Below are 18899 nucleotides of genomic sequence, written 5' to 3'. Positions count from 1 at the left end.
GCTGTTCAACAGTTTAAACCTTTAGAGACATTTGGGGCATGGCTAATTTCAAATTCCTGCTAAGACTCCCCTCCCAGAAGGGCACAGCTATGAACGTGCTATGACAAACACATGGATGAAAGAGCATTACTCACGTGTGTGAAAGCTACTAAAACAGAGACTGATGGCTGGCTGGTTCCATACTGAAAGAAGGTCAAAGCTCGGTGGCATTGAACCATGCATTTAATAACCTGGGATAAGACTAAAAACCTTTATAAATAGTCTCTGCCGAGACCAAAAATGCAAGTAAGGTCTTTCAGGTTAGTTATTAATGTCCATTTGATCAGCAACACTAAAAAAGTACAGATTCATCTTAGAACTTACTGCAATTGGAAAGGAACTACAGACTTATCTGAATGGCATCAAGACTGGTAATGGCTTTGTACCCTGGCATTAGGCTGCATACAAAGCTTCTAATGGCAGCCTTCAGTTAGGCTACAGCTGCTGCTGTTGTAAGATGCAACAGGTGAAAAGCAGAGTAACAAAAGCAGTTATCTTTTATGAGTTAGGGAGTGCCATAGAACATGATGGGGTCTATTGTCTGCAAACTAGAATCCATAATGGAAGGGATTATTACCAGAAGATGTAGGTGCTAAATTGGATTTTGGTGCTATGAGTGTAAATGACCATGTTGCTTCCCTTAGTTAAAAATTTAGTTTCAAAGCAATAGGATAGAAACAGGTACTCTGTATACCTGAATCTTAACAAAAAACCATGCAGAATAATATTAGAATTATTAAAATCTTAAATTATAAGCCCTCTGTAGACACACACACACAAGCAGTTTGAAAACTGGCATTCAGCTTTGGTCAGAAAAGTTCCTGTAGGAGCAATGATGGCATTCAGACATCTAACTGCTCAAAGGAGACTACCAAGCAGGTAGGTAGTTTCTTAAAAGATACCAATTATGCACAATGATGGCCATGGACTAAGATGACTTTTCTCTTAAGTATCAAGACTTACAGAAAATGGCATGTTTAACAAGCAATCATATGGTTGAATAGCTGATGATGCATTTAATCTGAGCATAACATTTGTGTGGACATGAAGAGTCATTTCATGTTCCACCTTCTAGTTTTTCCTACAGAAAAGTGATGCTGTGTATAGATTTCTAGCAGGGCTGAGCTGCGCTCCATGAAATTAAAGACATTATCTGCACTGCTTTGAAACTGAATTAAGACATTCCTAATGGTCCACACTGAAATACCAACAGCATTCCTTTATTTGAAAGAACAGTAAAACCAGAGTAAGGAATTGTCACACAGGAGGTGAGATTTTCTGATGTCTCACACAATAAGAAAGCTAACACCCCCAGTAAGTCAGCAAAAGCTGAGAAATTAATTTATAGGGATATCCAAAGAAAAACTCATACTATGACTGAGCACTGCCCACACAGCATCCTTTTTCTCTGCATGATGCAGACACACCTACACTTCTGTCTTCCTGTCTTAGCATCATGAAAGATAGAAGGATCCACATTGCATGAGTAAGCCCTACAGTCTTCTCTCAGTGTCTAACCTTATCTTGTGCAGGCATATCTACAGAAGCTTTAAGATAGTCAATCAGATGCTAGTAGCCTTGAGCTACTAGTATGAAAGTAGGTTTTATATGCTTTAACTCCAAGTGTGACTTGCATAGAACTTTTTGTTCATATATTTTTCTCAACACTAAAGGAGCCTTGGGGAACACAACACTGGCTACAACAGGCCATGTCAGCCTGATATTTTTGCATTCAATAGTGTTTTTCTCCACTAACTGAGCTCCATCAGCAACAGTGGAGAAACAATTTAGGTGCTTCATCATTGGATTCACAATGGTGATGTTTAGAAACTCTGTTCTGGAAGTACCACTGAGGACAAGGGTAGTTAAGAGGTGCCATCCATCTACACTAAATTGCCAGTGTGTACTTACAGAAGCTGGTCAGGAACATCGTTCTAAACTGGTAAGGCATTTTCAAGGTGGAAGAGTGTTTAAATGCATCTCAGAGAGAAATAATGAAGATTTAAACATTTTCTTCCAGCTTTTGCTTTCCCATTTGCAGCATATTTCAAGATTAGCCTAAATGACCCTGATTACAATTTCCTGGCATTCAGAAAACTTATTCAGAAGTCAGAAAATTAAGACAATTGGACATTTAAGATTGCAGTAAATTTACATCTTCAAAATGAAGATGTATTTTCCTTAAAGCTGTGGGAAGGTTCTTAAAAAAAAGCTGTAACCAAGTAAAGCAATTGCTGGAACATTGTTGCATAAAACATAAAATCATGTTCTTTGGTCAGCACACTGCCCAAAATCAAAGAGTTAAACTGATGTAGTCCATCCTACCTGATGTTTTCTGGGTAATGAATTTTTTAAATCACTCTTTGGAATAACTGAGGTGGCTTTTTTAAATTATTTTTGTTTGTTTCTAAAACAACAATATTTCTTCAGGTAAATATTTTTACAATTAATTTTTGAAAGCCAACAAGAAAATCCTCGAGAAATATTTTCACTTACATTTTGAATTTTTTTTCCCCAGAATTTGACACCAAACTTTATCTAGAATAGAACCAATTGCACAAGGGAGAATATGGCTTATCAAATGGGGAAAAAAAGGTAGATTTCCACATGCTATGTGAAAATGGGCTTTGAATAAATCAGATGGAAGTAAGTTTACTTGTAAATAATAGAATTTGTTCAGTGGCACGGCTCAGGAATGAAGCATCAATAATCAACTAACAAAAAAAGCACCAAGCACAAATCAAAGAGCATTAAAGCTGGGGGGCAGTAAGACTGCATGCTTTCATGTCTATCTAGAAAGTTCACTCAATGGCATCAGAAGCCAAGCACAGGAAATATTCCCTATTTAGAGCTCTACTGGTTTGTATCTTGGTCATTACAGTGAAAGAGTATTTATGCAAATGCCTCCACATAACAAAATCTAATTAGAAACAAACATGACAAAAAGGAATTTAATTTGAACTGTTATACATTTTGGATTCTTTTAAGGAACATCAGATACTTGGATTCTGGCAGTAGTTATCGAATTCCCAGGAAAGAAAAATGAACCATTCTAGAGAATCCAGCTGCCACACAGTTCTAAGCCACAGTACTGCTGGAAGCCAGAGCAATTTTAGGAAGAATAGAGCATGATCGTCCCTTTCCACACACGCAATATCAATGGTGAAAAGACTTCTGCACTCATTTCTTCTTATTAAATTAAGCTACCAGCACCATCAAATGAATTCATATTATCTATGCCATGATGCAGAAATTACAAGGCCATTTAATTCTGAGAGCAAGCAATAAGGTATCCATTGCCATATAGATTTCCTCTCAAGCGGATGGAATGGAAATTCGTTTATTTTACATCTTACTAGAGTATTTATACTTTATCATTTAGCAGCAGTTTTTAATCCATTTGAACCATCACCTATGTAACCCAGAAAGCTTAATTCAAACTTTTTTCACCCACTTTTCTACATTTTAGCTAAGTTACACTGGAATGAAGTGAGCAACCAGTTGGAGTAAGAGCAATTTTGAGCAGGGAAAAAAGTTTTTGAGAATGTGGATTTTCTGGTTTCTAAGTTACCTTTCCTCTGAACCACCATGGATAAAGCCTTTTCTTGTAAAAGGTCTATAAACTACATTTGAATCATAGTTTTATAGGGGACAGGCTGGAACCACAATGGTGCCTACAGGATTTTCTTCATTTTACTCCTATGTAACTAACGGTGAAATGCAAAGCTGCCTAAGATCTCTCCTTGGATGTAGATTTTTCACCAGGTTCTCCATTTTCAGTTTCATATTTGCCTGAAGCAGGATACAGCAAGAAAGGCAGTGAGTAAAGAAAGATAAAGCATTGTAGAAGTTCCCAAACTGTTCAGATGGAGCTATGCAGCCAGACTGTCCAGTACATGGTTGGGCTAAGCAACATCTTCTCTAAGTCACTAGAGTTCAAAAACAGACTGAGAGAAGTAATGCTTCATGCTCTCTAATGCTACTGCTATGGAAATCTAAACACACGTTTCTGGCTCCTCCCTCATGGTTTTTTCCCCCTCCATATGCTGTTTTTCTAATCAGAAAATGTGTGCATACCAGGTGATTTGGCAGCAGGTACTCTGACTGCAGGCACAAATCCCGCTCAGACGGGCACAGTCCATTACATGTTGTATTCAAACTGAAGTCTATTCATGGTTCAACCGAAGTAGAACCAGTAGAGGGGGAAGATACCAAGATTGGGTGTGCTGTTCAGAATCAGACAGATTTGAAAACCAGTCTCACAAATGCCAGATGCTGACATTTTGTATAAAAGAGGCCCCAGATTTCCCAGGAGTTGAAATTTCCTGTGCAGTTGCTGTGTGTATCAGCATACAGATATTTTCCAAAATGTCTGAAATAAATAGCCTCTAAAAGTTACAATCCCTCATTCATTCACTCAGATAATATATGCAGAGCCTATTTTTAAGCAATTACATTTCAAAAGAGCACAGCTCTTTCAGCATATCAAATTGCTGCTGACATATGCCATCCATCTTAAATACTGTTTTCAGCATTCTAATTTCTTTTTCTAATCATGAGTCTGTGATGACAAATTAAAACAATATTTTGTGTGCAATTCATATTTTACCAAAATTTAAAATGGCAAGAAAAGGATGAGTATCCAATTTATTTTCTCCCCTCAATTAATACAGCAATTAAGATAAGGGGTATAAAACTGGCTTAATTGGGTTGCCATGGCAACTAATTGCCTGATTCCTTCAAAAATAGCATGTTTTAGGTGAAATCAATCTGTGGTAATTTAATTATGTACATCATGAAGCAAGAAGACAGGTTAGACACATGTAAGGAAGAGTTCAGTTGCAAACTGTTACACATCTCTGTTACTCCAGTTCTTCTAGATGTGTGCTACCATTCATCAAGGATAGTACAGAACAATGATTTTCCTTTTAAATAGTTAGGAGTGTCAAGTCTTGCACAATAAATGAGATTCAGAATTGCTTGGGTGTAGCTCAGTCAGCCCTTGGAAACAAGGGAGAAAATGAAAACTAGACTCCTCCCTCATTCTGCTCAGCATGTGCCACTGAGAAACTGAAACAATGCCACTCACCTAACTCATTTAGACTCACACAATTGGCCATGCAGAGAAGCAGTATCCAGGTTTGGTAGTTGTCTGTGTTTTTTCAAACTGTCCAAGGCAGTAGCTCAAGGCAAACACTTAAATCACACCAATCCACAATCACCCTTTTTATAGTCCTCCGTATCTCTTAACCTTTACCTTGCTCAAATATATGCACTCCATTAAGCAGAGGTCACTGCTCCTGAAGCTCATTTCCTGCTGTTCCTGGTGGACATCCTGCCTCTGACTAGAGAGCTGCTATAAAATGCTTATGTTGTCAGACAGGAAGCAAATTCCTTCCGGGAAAGGGAGCAGTAGCTTTCACTCAGCAGCACTGCTGTAAGAAACAGTGCTTACTGTGATTTAGTGTATTTAAAGCTATGCCAGTTAAAATTTTGAATCTTAACTCCATCTCTGAGTATCTTTAACATCTGGAAGAGATGCCACTCCTCTCTTTTAATGCAGCAAAGGTACTTCTATTCCCAATCCCCGTCTCAGTAGTTTCCAGGGGCTGAGAATAGCAGCGTAGGAAGGTGGCACACTTGTGCTAAATGAGATTACCAGCTCAGCAGAGAACGTTGCTAGCTGACTTTGTGTGGGTGGTTCTCCACCAGGGTGGCAGAAGAAAAGGGAAGCCGATAACTGCATTTAACCAAATCAGCAAGAGTGGCTATTAGTATTTCATCACTTGTCACCAGTAGCTGACATGCTTGAGCAGCATAGCTGATTTTTCCATGTATGGGGCAAAGAAAGCTACCTATTTTTTCTCTTTCTAAAGAGACAGAAAAAGGCACACACTGGGGACATGAACTAGGGTATCACACCCCTCCACAATGACATGAGTGATCAGTTCATAACTAAGATAAATCTGAGTAGTCTTCATTGTTCATGGGAAGGGAAAAAACAGTGTTAGCTTTTTTAGCTTTCACACATTCACACACTAAGACATAGTTTTAGCTTCACCTTCAAAATTTTAATGTTTTTCTTCCTTTCTTAGTCTAAATTGTGACTCAAACTCTTTGAACACAGAGGAGAAAAGACCTGTTCTGGAGGTTTTTAAGTGTGACTGACCTTATGAGACCCAAACACAGGTATTCGGCTTTATGATAGTCATCCCAAACGCTCCAGTGTATAATAGAAGCTGGGGAAGACACTGGTCATGCAGCAGATTTGAAAGGTCTGTTCCAAGCAGATTACTCAAACTCAGATGGTTTCTTGTCTGTCTTTAACATGTGTGTTATGCAGATATGCTCCAAATATGTAAAGCACTGAATGCTTTTAATACTGCATTGGTTTTAGAGATTAGAATGCTAAATTCAGAAATAAAATGGTCACTATTATTGGCACGTCTGTGAAGTGATATTTTTCCAAGCTTGCATAGACCTGATTTTGCCCTATTAAGAGCTCATTCTCAGATTAAACATCGTTCATGACACTTTAACGTGTTAACTCTGCTTCATGATATTTCCTACCAGTGTTTAATTTCTTCCTTAATAGATCAGACTATGTCCACATAAGTCTTCAATAAAAAGTTTTCAAATTCTAAAGACATTACCATGACCTTTACTGAAGTCAGAAGTACAAAAAAAGATTAGAATATTCATTCTAAAAAGTGAAATTTCCCCCAATAAAAGGTCAGTGTTTCTTATCTATAAAATTAAGTGTCCACCGCATTTGTTCTTACACATTGCTTCAATTATGTTTGGGGAGACACAGGAACTGTTTAGATCAGAAAGAACTGCCTTTCTCTGCACTTAATTTGGTACTGCTGTAAGATAATGTCATGAAGTTCAGAAAACAATCTCATCAATAGCTAAAATATTTCCTGCAGTGGAGTGACTCCGTTTCCTGAGGTCCATTCATGGTTACTGTCCTGAAGTTAAAGTGAGAGAGACTGATATAAAGAGCTACCAAGCATGAAGCTCCTGGTTTTACTTCTATAGAAACCCTCAGCACTTTACAAGTAATGAAAATACCCTGGCACTCATTGCCTACACTGAATCATACCAACAAGAGGCCAGTGTCTGCTGAACCCAGTGAAAGATTCCCTGTTGGCATCAATCAAAGGGCATGACAAAAGTTTCACTGCAAGTTTTGTTTTCAGCTATCTCCACTCTTCCAAGGACAGCACATGAATGTAAGGTCATTCCGAAAAAGTGCTCATGGAATAAGATGCGACAGCAGCATCTTTTCTGTAGTTCTATTTACTCTGTATGCTAAGAAAGCTAATAGCAAATAAACTCTTTATTTACTGGTTTAATGTGCATCTAAGGTCTTGTGACAAGATCTACCTAAGGTCCAAGGTTTTAAGCAACTTTAGAACCTCACCTTATTACAAATACTGTTAACAACTGGCATGCAGCTCCCAGCCAGCCTTCCACAGTAAGCTTCACCTTTGCAATCCCCTATACTGACAATTAACAATGTTAATACTGCCAAAGCTCCTGCTAGTGCTGTCAGAACCTAAATTTGGGGAATTTGATGTGGCCACATAGATGTGCAGACCTGTGACTGAGCTGGCTTGACTGGAAGGCCTCACAAGCACCAGTATGGTTCTGGGCCTGGACTGAGGTTCTCTGTGTTCTTGGAGGTGTGTTGAGTACCAATACACACTGCTGTTCTGGGCTGTGGGCAGTACCTGAGCTCTTCTATATTCCCTATTTAAAAAAGGAAAGTCTATGGCAGCTCAGACTGCCTCAGTGCATGTGCCAACACATCTCAGCTGTGACTTAGAGATAAAGTGATAGACCACAGGAACTAAAACCCTGTGCTGAATGTATTTGAAAGAAGTCTCTCTGATTAAGTCTGGCTTTTTTTCCTCTCCTCCCTTTTTGCCCCAAGCCTGTTAGCCCAAGCAAATGACTTGCTCTATTGGAAAAGCTTTTGAATTTTCAATTTACCACCCTATCTCATCTGACCGTTCTTAATCCTGCCCTTGGCTGCCCTCTCACATAAAATCCTACCTCATATTCACTACTATTAGATAGGCAACACTTACTATCCTGAAGAAAGCGATTTGCAGGTTGTGGACAATGCTGTTTTAAAGGGAATGCATAGACAGTTCTGTTCAATCTGATTTTCTTCCTTTTGAAGTTAACATAACCTTCTTTTAAAGCCCTGGAATAATTCTGCATTCATTTCATGTTATTCTATGACAATTTGGTTTGTCATCTACTGTAATATTCCAAGATGGACATTATCTATGATGGCTGGAAAAATGAAGCAGCTTTCACAGCTTTGCCAGTTGGTATTATCAGTTGCCTGGAAATAAGATGGGTAACACCTTCCATGGATGTTATCAGTCGAAACCACCACTACGGGGGACAAGGCAGACCCTCAAACCTGCCCACTAAATCGATTATTAGACTTACTTGTCTAAGCCATAGAACTTAGACTGAGACCAGCCTGGCAGCACCCGTGTGCAGACAGCATTGCTCCCTCTTGAAAACAGAAGCAGCCACACTGCAAGTAGGCTGTGTGTGAGCTGAAGATCATCTGACTATCACAGGCCTGCTAAAACAAAGCTGTGCTCTCCAGCAGACCTCAACATGGGCAGATGTGACCAGAGGCAAGCATCTGCCCTTGGTTGAGGTTAAAAAAATGTGTAGACATGGCAGTCTGGGACATGGTTTAATGGTGGTGGGGGTCTTGGGTTGATAGTTGATCTTAATGATCCTTACCAGCTGAAACAATTCTGTGATTCTATGAGGCTCCAAGGAAGTTCCTGCTCCTCTCAGCTCCCACAAATTCCACTCTTTCATATTTGTACAGGCCAGCAGACAATTTTCAACTAGCAACCAGCCTCCAATGTGTTTCGAAAGCTGTTTGGTAGTTAATCCAGCAGCAATACAGACCATAAGGGTAGTATCAGCAAGTATCTGCTATTTACTGCCACTTCCACATATGGCTGAGCTGTGTACAATGAAGTAGTACAATACTCCTAAATGTTCATTGTTAACACCTTGACATGACAGTACCAAATACACACATGTGGTTTCTAATGACTTCATTGAAAGCAGTCAATAATGGTGCAGCAGATGAGCTCCTGAGCTAACAGTGCTGCAAAATGACAAATAAGCACTCTTAACAGCCGCTTGAATCAGGTGCCGATTCAATACTTCAACCAAACAGGATTCCTTTTCCCACCCACATTATTATCTTCTCTGGCTCTGCTGTCCAGTGCACAGACACCTTTCCCTTCTCTTATGTTTCCAGGAGAAAAAAGTTCTGGCAGATAGGAGGGGTCACCTAGCAGCGAAGTTCTCAGCTAGAATAAACTAGCAATGTGTGTTACTGCCCTAGGCATGACTTGAAAGCCTATCCAAAAATCCCCCCTTCATTCAGACTGGCTTCCACAGCTAGAAATATTCATCAATTCTCTTTGAAGATATTTGACTCCACCTTTAAAACACATCCAACTTAGTCCTTTTGATAATCTCACAATTATATTGTCCTGACTGTTTACTTTTCATTGCAAGATGAAATTTCTCAGTGTACTAGCTTTTAAGATGCATTTAAAAACTCCAACATCAAGTAAAAGACAGAAATAAGTTAGAAATTTTCCATGTGAAAACATAGCACTACTATCTTTACAGACATATTTTTTCTAAGTAAATCAGCATCTCAGCAGATTATTTTTTTTAATGCTTACAGCAGTATTTTATTTTTCCTTGCAGGCCCTGCAAATATTCCCTGAGTCATGTGGTTACAAGAATGTACAATTACTCTCCTAAAAAGAACATTTTAATATCAATCACCAAGGCTAAAGCAGCTGCAGCTATAAAAAAGCTTTAGCTTATTAGCTGTTATGTTACATACGAATATTTATTTTGTGCTTTTAGCTGTTTGAGATTTAGGAGATTTGAAATGCTGAGGATTTTCTCTTCTTTTGCCTCCAAAGTCACTCACTGAATTTTCACTAGATGGTTTAACTGTGATTATATTTGATAGAAGGAACTTAAATCCACACAATGTGTAAAAAATATTGCATTTTAATGAGAGTTTTTTCCTTTCTGTTTTTATTGTCACTGTCATTGTATCGACTAGAACAGAATTCAGCATACCGGGATGAGTTGATATTGGTATTTAGATGCCTTAGGCTTGCTAACTGCTCAAATATTATGAAGAAATTAACTCTGATACAGATGATTTATTACTTTCCACTGCATAGATTATTTGCATCTAGCAATAAGAACTCAGAGTAGTAATAAATGTATGAGACAAATCTTAAATCAATGCTCCTCCAAGTCTGAAGTGTTATATAAATTGCTCTGTTTTCCTTTTGCCACAGTGGTCTCTAGCAAAGCACCGAAGCCTATGCTTCACTTTACACGTTCACCACTTTGAACAAGAAAGATGCATGAGGAAATAATCATACACTTCAATGAATATGATCCACAATAGTTACTCACCGCTGTCTATTGCCAAGAAGAGAGCAGTGTAGACATTGTTCTGAACGTGAGGGGATTCCCGATCCAGGATTGCAGTGGTGCTAATGGTACCATTAGTAGGGTTAATTTCTAGCCAACTTGCTGGGTCCTTGTAAACTGAGTACCTAAACAAAAACAACACAGGTGGTTAACAAATTGTATATCTTGACATAAACCAATTCATTAGTACAAAAGAGAAAAATAAATTCTTTGCTCCCACTGGCTGTCAGGAAACGGGTCTCAATACTTATAAATCCCAACCCAACAGTTCAAACCTTGTGCCTTCCCTTTGAGACAGTTCATTATTACACAGGATTATCTGAGATGCAGAGAGGTCCGAGTCCATTTCTTTCAATACATATGTCTCAAAGCTTAGTACAAAAAATCAGTATTTGAAACATTATGTAGGATGTTTCCTGCAGCTGTGTTACACACTCAGAGGACCCAAACACTTTATGTGGACCTCTGCATCAACACTGATATTTACAAACCAGGAATCATCCCACAGCCCTCCCTTTTCCAGACTCAAAATTCAAGCCAGCCTGTAAGTTTTACTTTTTAACTTATTTCCGAGGGTTTTAAATCTTTTCCCTTACTATTAGCTATTTTGGGAAACATAACAAATTGTAGGGCTTGATAGCAACAGGAGTTAGCTATGGATTCATTAGGTCTAACGGGAGCTAATTATGTGCAGACCTGGTGTGTGCACATTTGTTCTGCGGTCTGTGATCTCTAGCTTCCTGCTTCTGATGATTTCAAATGGATGCTCAGAATCTTGGAACAATTCAACCTCATACATGTTGTCTAAATCAGGATTTTAAAATGCTGTCAACACTGAACACACTGTTGTGCTTTCTTTGCATTAATTGGCACAAATATTTAGAGCCTGATACTGGAAATATTTAGAGAGGTTGTAGAGTTTTTGCACCAAGCACTTCTCTACTTGGCTGAAGCAATACAAATAAGCATGCTGATGAACTAGTGCCCAATTCTATACTCAGTTAAATATATTAAGCAATATAACAACACAGAGCTGAATTTACTGGCACCAATTCCCTCTCCAGTGAAATGTGTTAATGTTTTAAACTACAACCCCAATCATATAATCAATACTTAATATAATAACCTGTAGTAGTTAATTGTTATAGGTCATAAACAGCCATACAATCTTTTATAGACATTTAAAATTGTAATTAATGTGAAACCTGTTATTGTTTAACGACTAGTCAGTGTCTCACAGTGGCATTCATCTGAAAGGTGTCCTATGTGATAACACTGCCAACAATAATTTATCAGTGCAACTATTTCCTCAGGGAATAATCCTAAATAACAGGTTATTAGTGGAGTGAAAAAATGAGTAAAATGAAATCAAATGGCAGCTGCTAGAAGAGGAAAGAATAAATTGCAGCTCAGCAAAGAAAGAAACAGTCTTATTGAATGCTTATTTTGGAGGCTTGCTTTGGTCTCTTGTGCCCTCTGGAAAGCAGAAAAATAAGTTGTGATTAGTTGCTAGATCCTTCTAGCAGACTGTTAAGGGTTGTCCATTATTGTTGCTAGCAACGAGGGGACAACACACAGCTGTCCTCTCCAGCTGCCTCTGACCACTCTTCCTCCTTTCAGCTCTCTTGGTCTCATATTTCTGCTTTTTCACTCTCCAGTTATTTTGACAAGACAGATTTTGAGAACTTTGGATTTCTGCTGGGATCTCAGAAAAGCTAGGCATGGCCTCAGCTCCAAGCTGTCAGAGGCTGGAGATGCGTTTCAGCAGTGAGCCTGATAATTGGATGAACATAAACCGAAAGATTTAGTGCATGGCCCAAGGTCAGATTCTGTTATCAGATGGCACTGTAAAATACTGCTGAACGCACTGAAGAATGGATATCTTCTGTCCCTCATCCCAGGAACTTCCCCTCAAGCTTTTGGAATGACGTCATGGGAAGGTGTCATTAACCAAAGACTTCTTTTTGTCCCACATAAGTTAGAAAAGATTAGAATAGATTTGACCTATAACAGCCTTTGAATAATAACAAATTTTGGGCACAGACATGACCCCATTCAGCAAGAAAAAAACTTAATTGTTAAAAAGTGCACACACAAGGACTGAGGAAAGAGGAATATAGGCCAGAACAGACATCTTTTGCCAGATCAGGTATCTATTATAACTGGATTTGCTGGAGGCAGAGCAAGACTTGAATTTATGCCTTAGGAAACACAAAGCTCCACAATCTCTTTGAATTGACCAAGTGGCCCACAGGTCCATTTAAAGAAACTATTGTATAGATCGACATTGTGCTGCAGAGATCCAGAGAGTGCTCTTATTTTAAAAGAATGATAGTCCAAAGGAAAAAGTTTTGTCTTTGAAAAGCAAAATTGCTTTTAGCAAAGTGTGTTCCCTTAATTCATCAGAGAAATACCCCTCACCAAAAAAAATCATCAGGTGCCTCAAAGTTTCTTTGGTGTACCTGGAGGGGAAGCACTATTACCCTGCAGAAGAGGAGCATGGCTGGACAGCACTGCCCTCATGACTGTTGTTCTTTACCAAGACTTGAAAAATGCAACCTTCTCAGGGTTGTTGAACCAGTCTGAATTTTCCACAGAACCTAGGAGAATGCTGGTGTTCAGGCAGGCAGTTTAGGGATCAAAACTTCAATACATACAGCCACAAAATAATCCTCATTTTCGTGATGATCTATTATTGTGTTAAAATAATTTAACGAACCCACTTGAAACAAGAACCTTTTGGAGTTTGTCAGAGAGACAAGTGTTGAGGAGATTTGTCATACTCATAGTCCCACAAAAGTCACTCAGATTTTCAGCACTGGCTTCTCTAGGATCAGAAATTATCCCCTGGGGAGTATGTGGGAAAGAATCAAAGGCAAATGCTAGTGTATAGTGAGATATTCCATCAACTCAGCATCTCCTTCCATTTAATAACCATTTAAACATTAATCAATACCTGAGCTTTATCTCCCATAAAAATGAGTTACTAGAATAGTAACAATGCAGATCATTATTTCATTTCACTTCTTTGTTTCATTTTTTATTGTTGTTTTTATAACTTTGCAACAAAGGTATGCACAAAAGCATGAAACCAGGGCAGCCTAAACAATTCCCAGTCTATTGTAAAACTGCAAATTCTCAATTAACCCTGAAACAATTTAAGAAGATTCAACACTTCTAAAGTAATGAGAATTTAAAATAGATTGTATTATCTTCCCTGATTGCTCCACAAAGCACTGTTGGCTGTTCAAATAAAAAAACTGAATTGTATAACCTGTGATTTGGCACAGGATATAGAAAGAGTAGTGCTTTGTTTTCCCCACCACGTTTTTGGCTTATTGTAAGAGTATATCGTAGTACAGTTACAACGACTGTTTGTATTTTGAGGGCTATGCTAGCAAATGCTGTAGAATAGACTCATTAAACAAAGTACTATAAAAAAGCAGAAATACAGAATACGAAGTTTCACTCTTTACTTTTGACTTTAGAGGGATCTGCTGATCGCACAGCAGTTTTGAAAACAGACCATTTTTTCACGTGGTTCAGCATGAACTTGTGTCCCTGTATGCACCAATTTGGTTTTGACAATCACAAGTAGGGGGACACACCTGTATGGATAGACACAGACCTGTGCTCTCTGTTGTGCCAGAAATTGCTTATTTTGGATTTATATTGCAGTAGTGAAATGTAGTGCTGCTTTCTGGAGTTTACTTCACTGTCCTTTTAGATTTTAAACCATGCCAACAGCTTACAGTTTCCAAAGGTTTATATGACAACAGGCCATGGCCAAGTGGGTACAACCTATTTTGATCATGACCTCCTTGCACTAGCTAGTGCTCATGTCCTTGCACTATTACACCCCAGGTATTGCAAAGGAAGCAGAATAAACCATTCTCCTAGATTGGAAATTGCTGCACACTTGAAATACACACTTTAAATAGAGGCCTCAAACAGATGCAGAGAGACTATAGCTGCAGAACAAGAGAATGTAAACCAAAACATGCACTTGGCTTAGCTGGTGCCAAACAGAAAAGTAGCAAATATACAGAAATAATTTAAAATTCTTGTACCACAGAAAAATAACTCAGAGGACACCTCCAGGGATTGCCAGCAAACATGTAGGGTGCTGGTGGCTGGCAGCTTTATTACTACAGAAGATCATTAGAATCATAGAATGGTTTAGGTTGGAAGTGACCTCAAAGATCATCTAGCTCCAATCCTTCACTATAGGAGAGACACATTCCACTAGAAGAGGTCACTCAAGGCCTCACAGAATACTTCTACACAAAAGAGTGTTGATAACATGGAGGTGGAAATCTAATCAGAGGCACAGTCTTGCACTAGGCACAAAAAAAAACTTTCACAGCCAACAGTGCAGTAGCCCAGGGTGTCACAGGAGAGCAGCCAGGCATCCAGGCACAGAGTCAGACAGTGCTCTTGGCAAGGATCTTCTAAGGTTGGTAGTTGCCAGACTTTTCCCATGTGGAGCCAAGGGGTCTTGGCTCTTATGCTTTAGCAGAAAGAGAAGGCAGGCAAAATTAAGCAGTGCCAGGCCTGTGCTGAATGATACATCTGTGCCGCTTTGATGTGCGGCGGCAGGAGTTAATGAGAGCTAAGGTGAGCAGTTTAGGTAGGCTTGTCAGGGTGGCAGTTTTCAGCCTTGTGCATCTGGAGACTACTCAAGTCATATTGTACAGACACTGTATAATCAGGAAGATATTTGTGGGGACAGTGCCACTGCAGCACTTTTTCTGTTGTACCTGTCTGATTCTGCAGGTTGGCTTGGCTATGAGAGTATTCAACAGGAGAAGAGATTTTAAGCAGGAAGGTGATGCCACGGTGGACTAAAGATCAAGGCTGTTCTGACTGAATCAGTACTTGGAGGATTGGACCTTGAGTCCTAGCACTACCCCAATAGAATTAAGGAAGCCCTTTATTTCATGCTATGCCCCAAAGTCTGTTTTAAAATTGTGAGAACTTATTTTTGCCTTGAAAAGCTGTTAAAAGCATAGAATGTGTAAAACACTGCAAAAGCCCTGAGAAGATACAGCAATGAGGGACACTGAAGTACCAAGATAGATAGAATAGAAAAGAATAATGTAAGTACCTTTCTAAGGATGCAGGAAGATACTTACTGGCACTTGCAAATTGTATAGCTGCTCACCTCATTAGTTCTTTTTAAACTACATTTAAAACATAGTTGAACTCTGATGAGTAAAAATCCATATTCTCTGCCATACATACATGTAGGTGTGTGTGTATTTACTGGTCTTGGGTGAAACTGGAAGTGTCAAAATATTGATAGTAACAATTTTCATACTGTTCCAGTCTGACCGATGTGAGTCAGCATCAGAAATCCATCAAAGCTTACTCATACATTTGATTTCCACACCGTATTTGCTGCTTTTAGAGATCTTGCTGAAATTAACAATTTTTTAAAATAATCACTCTAACCTCTAATTTATCACAAATAAATTCACATTCTCTCCAAGGGAGGGAGGGGAGAGAGTAGACTTGGTATGTAATGGTGCTGAAGCTTAAGAGAACTAAGAGAAGCCCACAATGAGGTTCTCCTTCACCTTATACACTGCAAGAGATGTAGTTTCTGAAGCTACAGTAGTCATAAAAAGAAATAAACTGTAAGAGAGTTTAGTTTCAGACACAGGCTGAAACCCAGGCAAGAGTTTAAATCTCAAAACAAGACTTCAAAAAACTTAAATGAAAATATAGTGGTTGAATAGGCCAAATATTGTACCTCAGAAATATTTGTATTTGGGATGAAACACGTTAATTTTATCCAAGTTTCTGAATCCATACCAGTACATCTACAGTTAGGCAACACATTGAAGTTACCGCATCTGTCTTCCTCCTCCTGAGACTCTACCTTGTGAAGCAGTCCCCCAAATATTTCTAAGCTCTTAGTGAGCTATTCAAGTGAAACGATCAGTGGAGAAGGTAATTTTGTATTGTTTGCACTTAAGAGCTCAGCATGAGCATGCCTCTGTATGAAAAGTTTCTAAATACAGACATCATGTAAACTTTAAATCAAGGCAGTACAAATTTCTTCTCATTACATCAAGTCCATCTGAAAAATCAAGAGCCACCACTTCTGCAAAACGAGTCACGAGTGTCTGGGAAAGCTATGAAGCAATCAGAGCATAAATGTACATGCCCATGTAAACAATGGTGGTTCTAAGAAAGACAAAAACACCTCCCAGAATTTAAGTGGAACAATAAAAATATGGATTAAAACTGTATTGCACTTTATGTACGGATAACAACACAGAGCTTAGAAGATCAGCCTGCCTCCTATCATGCTCTGTCTTTTCCATTGTGCTGTCATTACCTTTTCCCAGCAGTAATTATGGCAGCATATGGCACCAGAAAGAGTAGGAAGGAAACCTTATTGTCACACAGCAATTCTCCCTCTGAAATCTGCTCCAGACTCATTAATGATGACACACTGCAATTTTTCTGCTCTATGACTCCATGAAAACAAAGGTATTCCTGCTCCCATACTTGTTTAAGTTGTAAGTTTTGAGAGAGCAACTCATATCTCATGTATGTATATTCAAAGCCTTGCACAACAGGGTGTCTAATTGCTAATCCATGCTGGATGAAAGCAGTAACAGCAGTTCTCTAACATATATTGCATCTAGCATTCTCAAGCTACATCAGCATTTTATTTTGGAAGGATATTTTTTATGCAACTCCAAGGCTTTATGCATTTTATTTATTTATATTTTAAATGTTTGTGGCAGTAAATTCACTAGTAGAATATCTTTAGACCACTTGTGGGTTTTCACTTCTTTCTGCATGCTGATGAGTAAAGACACAAGTGAATATATAGGTTTGAGTCCCACTTAATACCCAAAATCTTCCGCTGCAACCCCTAAACACTCTGTTGCACAGGTCAGTAATATTATCAGTGGTCCTTGTGCTTAGTGTGACAAAGAATGTCAGAACATGATTATTATGTGTTATAAAAGATTATGGAATTCACCATATTACACAAAAAATATGGCAACAAAAGGCAGCCAATAAGACTCACATTTACCTTATCACATCAGCCTGAGGGGTTCTATCATTATTCAGCTATATGGAAAATCTAAAGAGTTCTTCATACCTCATGCTTTCCAGTTTGGATACCTAAATACAATTTTCTTCCTTTAGGACCCTTGAAAAGCTCTACAATTTCTACTGAGATCTCTGTGGCAGGATCTCCTCCCATCCTTTTGCATGAGGCAAACTCAGATGCTGGATGTTTTGATTTGGAAATACCTGGCTCTGAGCCTACACACGAGCAAGGTGCTGTTTCACATCTGTCAGCAATGGTCTGTAGTCCAGCCAAATGCCAGTGGCAACGATTCCTTTCCAGTACTGCTGGCTTTGTTCTGCCCCAAGTTTTGTGCTTTCTTTTGCAACTCCTCTTGAATGAGTGCATGCAGGTAGTGTGGCAGTGTTGGCAGAGCTATAAAATTGCTATTAGGAGCACAAGATCATGACAAATTCAGCATAACTCTGCTGTTGCTTAGACTGCTCTGTTATGCAGGCACAACCAAGTAATAATTGAAAGCAATTCAAATAACTGCCTGGAAGAACAACAGCATGTCAACAGGTAAATGGCTGTGTGCTAGGAGAGGGGCAAAAAACTGCTTAGTACTGTGTTTCATTACACACACAAGCGGCATTGCTGCTGGGAGGCAGATAGGCAGCTCTGCCCTAGCCCTTTCCACACTGCTCTCTACACAGGATACTGTGCGTTAGCCTGTGGGCCTTGTGCTTCCTGAGGGAATGCACCAGATAGTTTCACTCTATTTATAGACACATTGACTGTTCAATGTCCTGGCCTTCACATAGGACACTTGGCTACTAGGCAATTCAAGCACACATGTGACATTTGAAGATTCTGAATAACACTCAGGCAGTTTGGTGGAATAAGGAACATAAAACATTTGTACTGGAGCTAACAAAGATCCCTGATGAGTACTGACAATAGGTTTGTCACCCAGTGTTTACGACATCCATAAGATATAACAACATATGTAACCCTACCAAGTCAACCAGTTGAACAAGGTCATTAGCCTTTTTCTTTCCATCCCTGTAACATGAACCTACAGGCAAACAGCTCTTTTAAAGCTAGCTCAAATATCCATCTCTTGCGCTGTGGTCACAACCTTAAAAAAGAACACCAACAAAACCTCAAACACCAACAAACATTTCCTCTTCAGGGGCTAAAAAGCAGAGGATTTCATTTCACAGGGAAAGCAGAATGTTACTAAGACAAAATGTAAGCATTTATTCAGCACAAAAGCTAGGGGTTCTAAGATAAA

The 18899-nt window shown here is 39.0% G+C and overlaps 1 protein-coding gene and 1 long non-coding RNA gene across 8 annotated transcripts in view; one reads left to right on the top strand and one right to left on the bottom strand.

Annotated features, from left to right (window-relative positions):
• Positions 1–10361, top strand: part of LOC135184350 (uncharacterized) — a 106246-nt gene extending 95885 nt beyond the window's left edge. The window contains exon 13 of one of the 2 annotated variants that reach the window (XR_010305989.1): positions 9814–10361. This is a non-coding gene — a long non-coding RNA (uncharacterized LOC135184350). Of the gene's footprint in view, positions 1–6968; positions 7385–9813 lie in introns of those variants that run through there. The other variant, XR_010305988.1, reaches the window with a different exon arrangement.
• The window catches only part of CDH13 (cadherin 13), a 497598-nt gene that overhangs the window by 23241 nt on the left and 455458 nt on the right, over positions 1–18899 (bottom strand). For all 6 annotated transcript variants that reach the window (XM_064160008.1, XM_064160007.1, XM_064160009.1 and 3 more), the window contains one exon: positions 10549–10691. In XM_064160008.1, coding sequence (XP_064016078.1) covers positions 10549–10691 — 143 coding nt within the window. The remainder of the gene's footprint in view (positions 1–10548; positions 10692–18899) is intronic.

The sequence above is a fragment of the Pogoniulus pusillus genome, chromosome 20 (assembly GCF_015220805.1).
Source record: "Pogoniulus pusillus isolate bPogPus1 chromosome 20, bPogPus1.pri, whole genome shotgun sequence".
Taxonomy (NCBI): Eukaryota; Metazoa; Chordata; class Aves; order Piciformes; family Lybiidae; genus Pogoniulus; species Pogoniulus pusillus.
The sequence above is the reverse complement of the archived record's forward strand: the minus strand, read 5'-3'. Positions and strand labels throughout refer to the sequence as shown.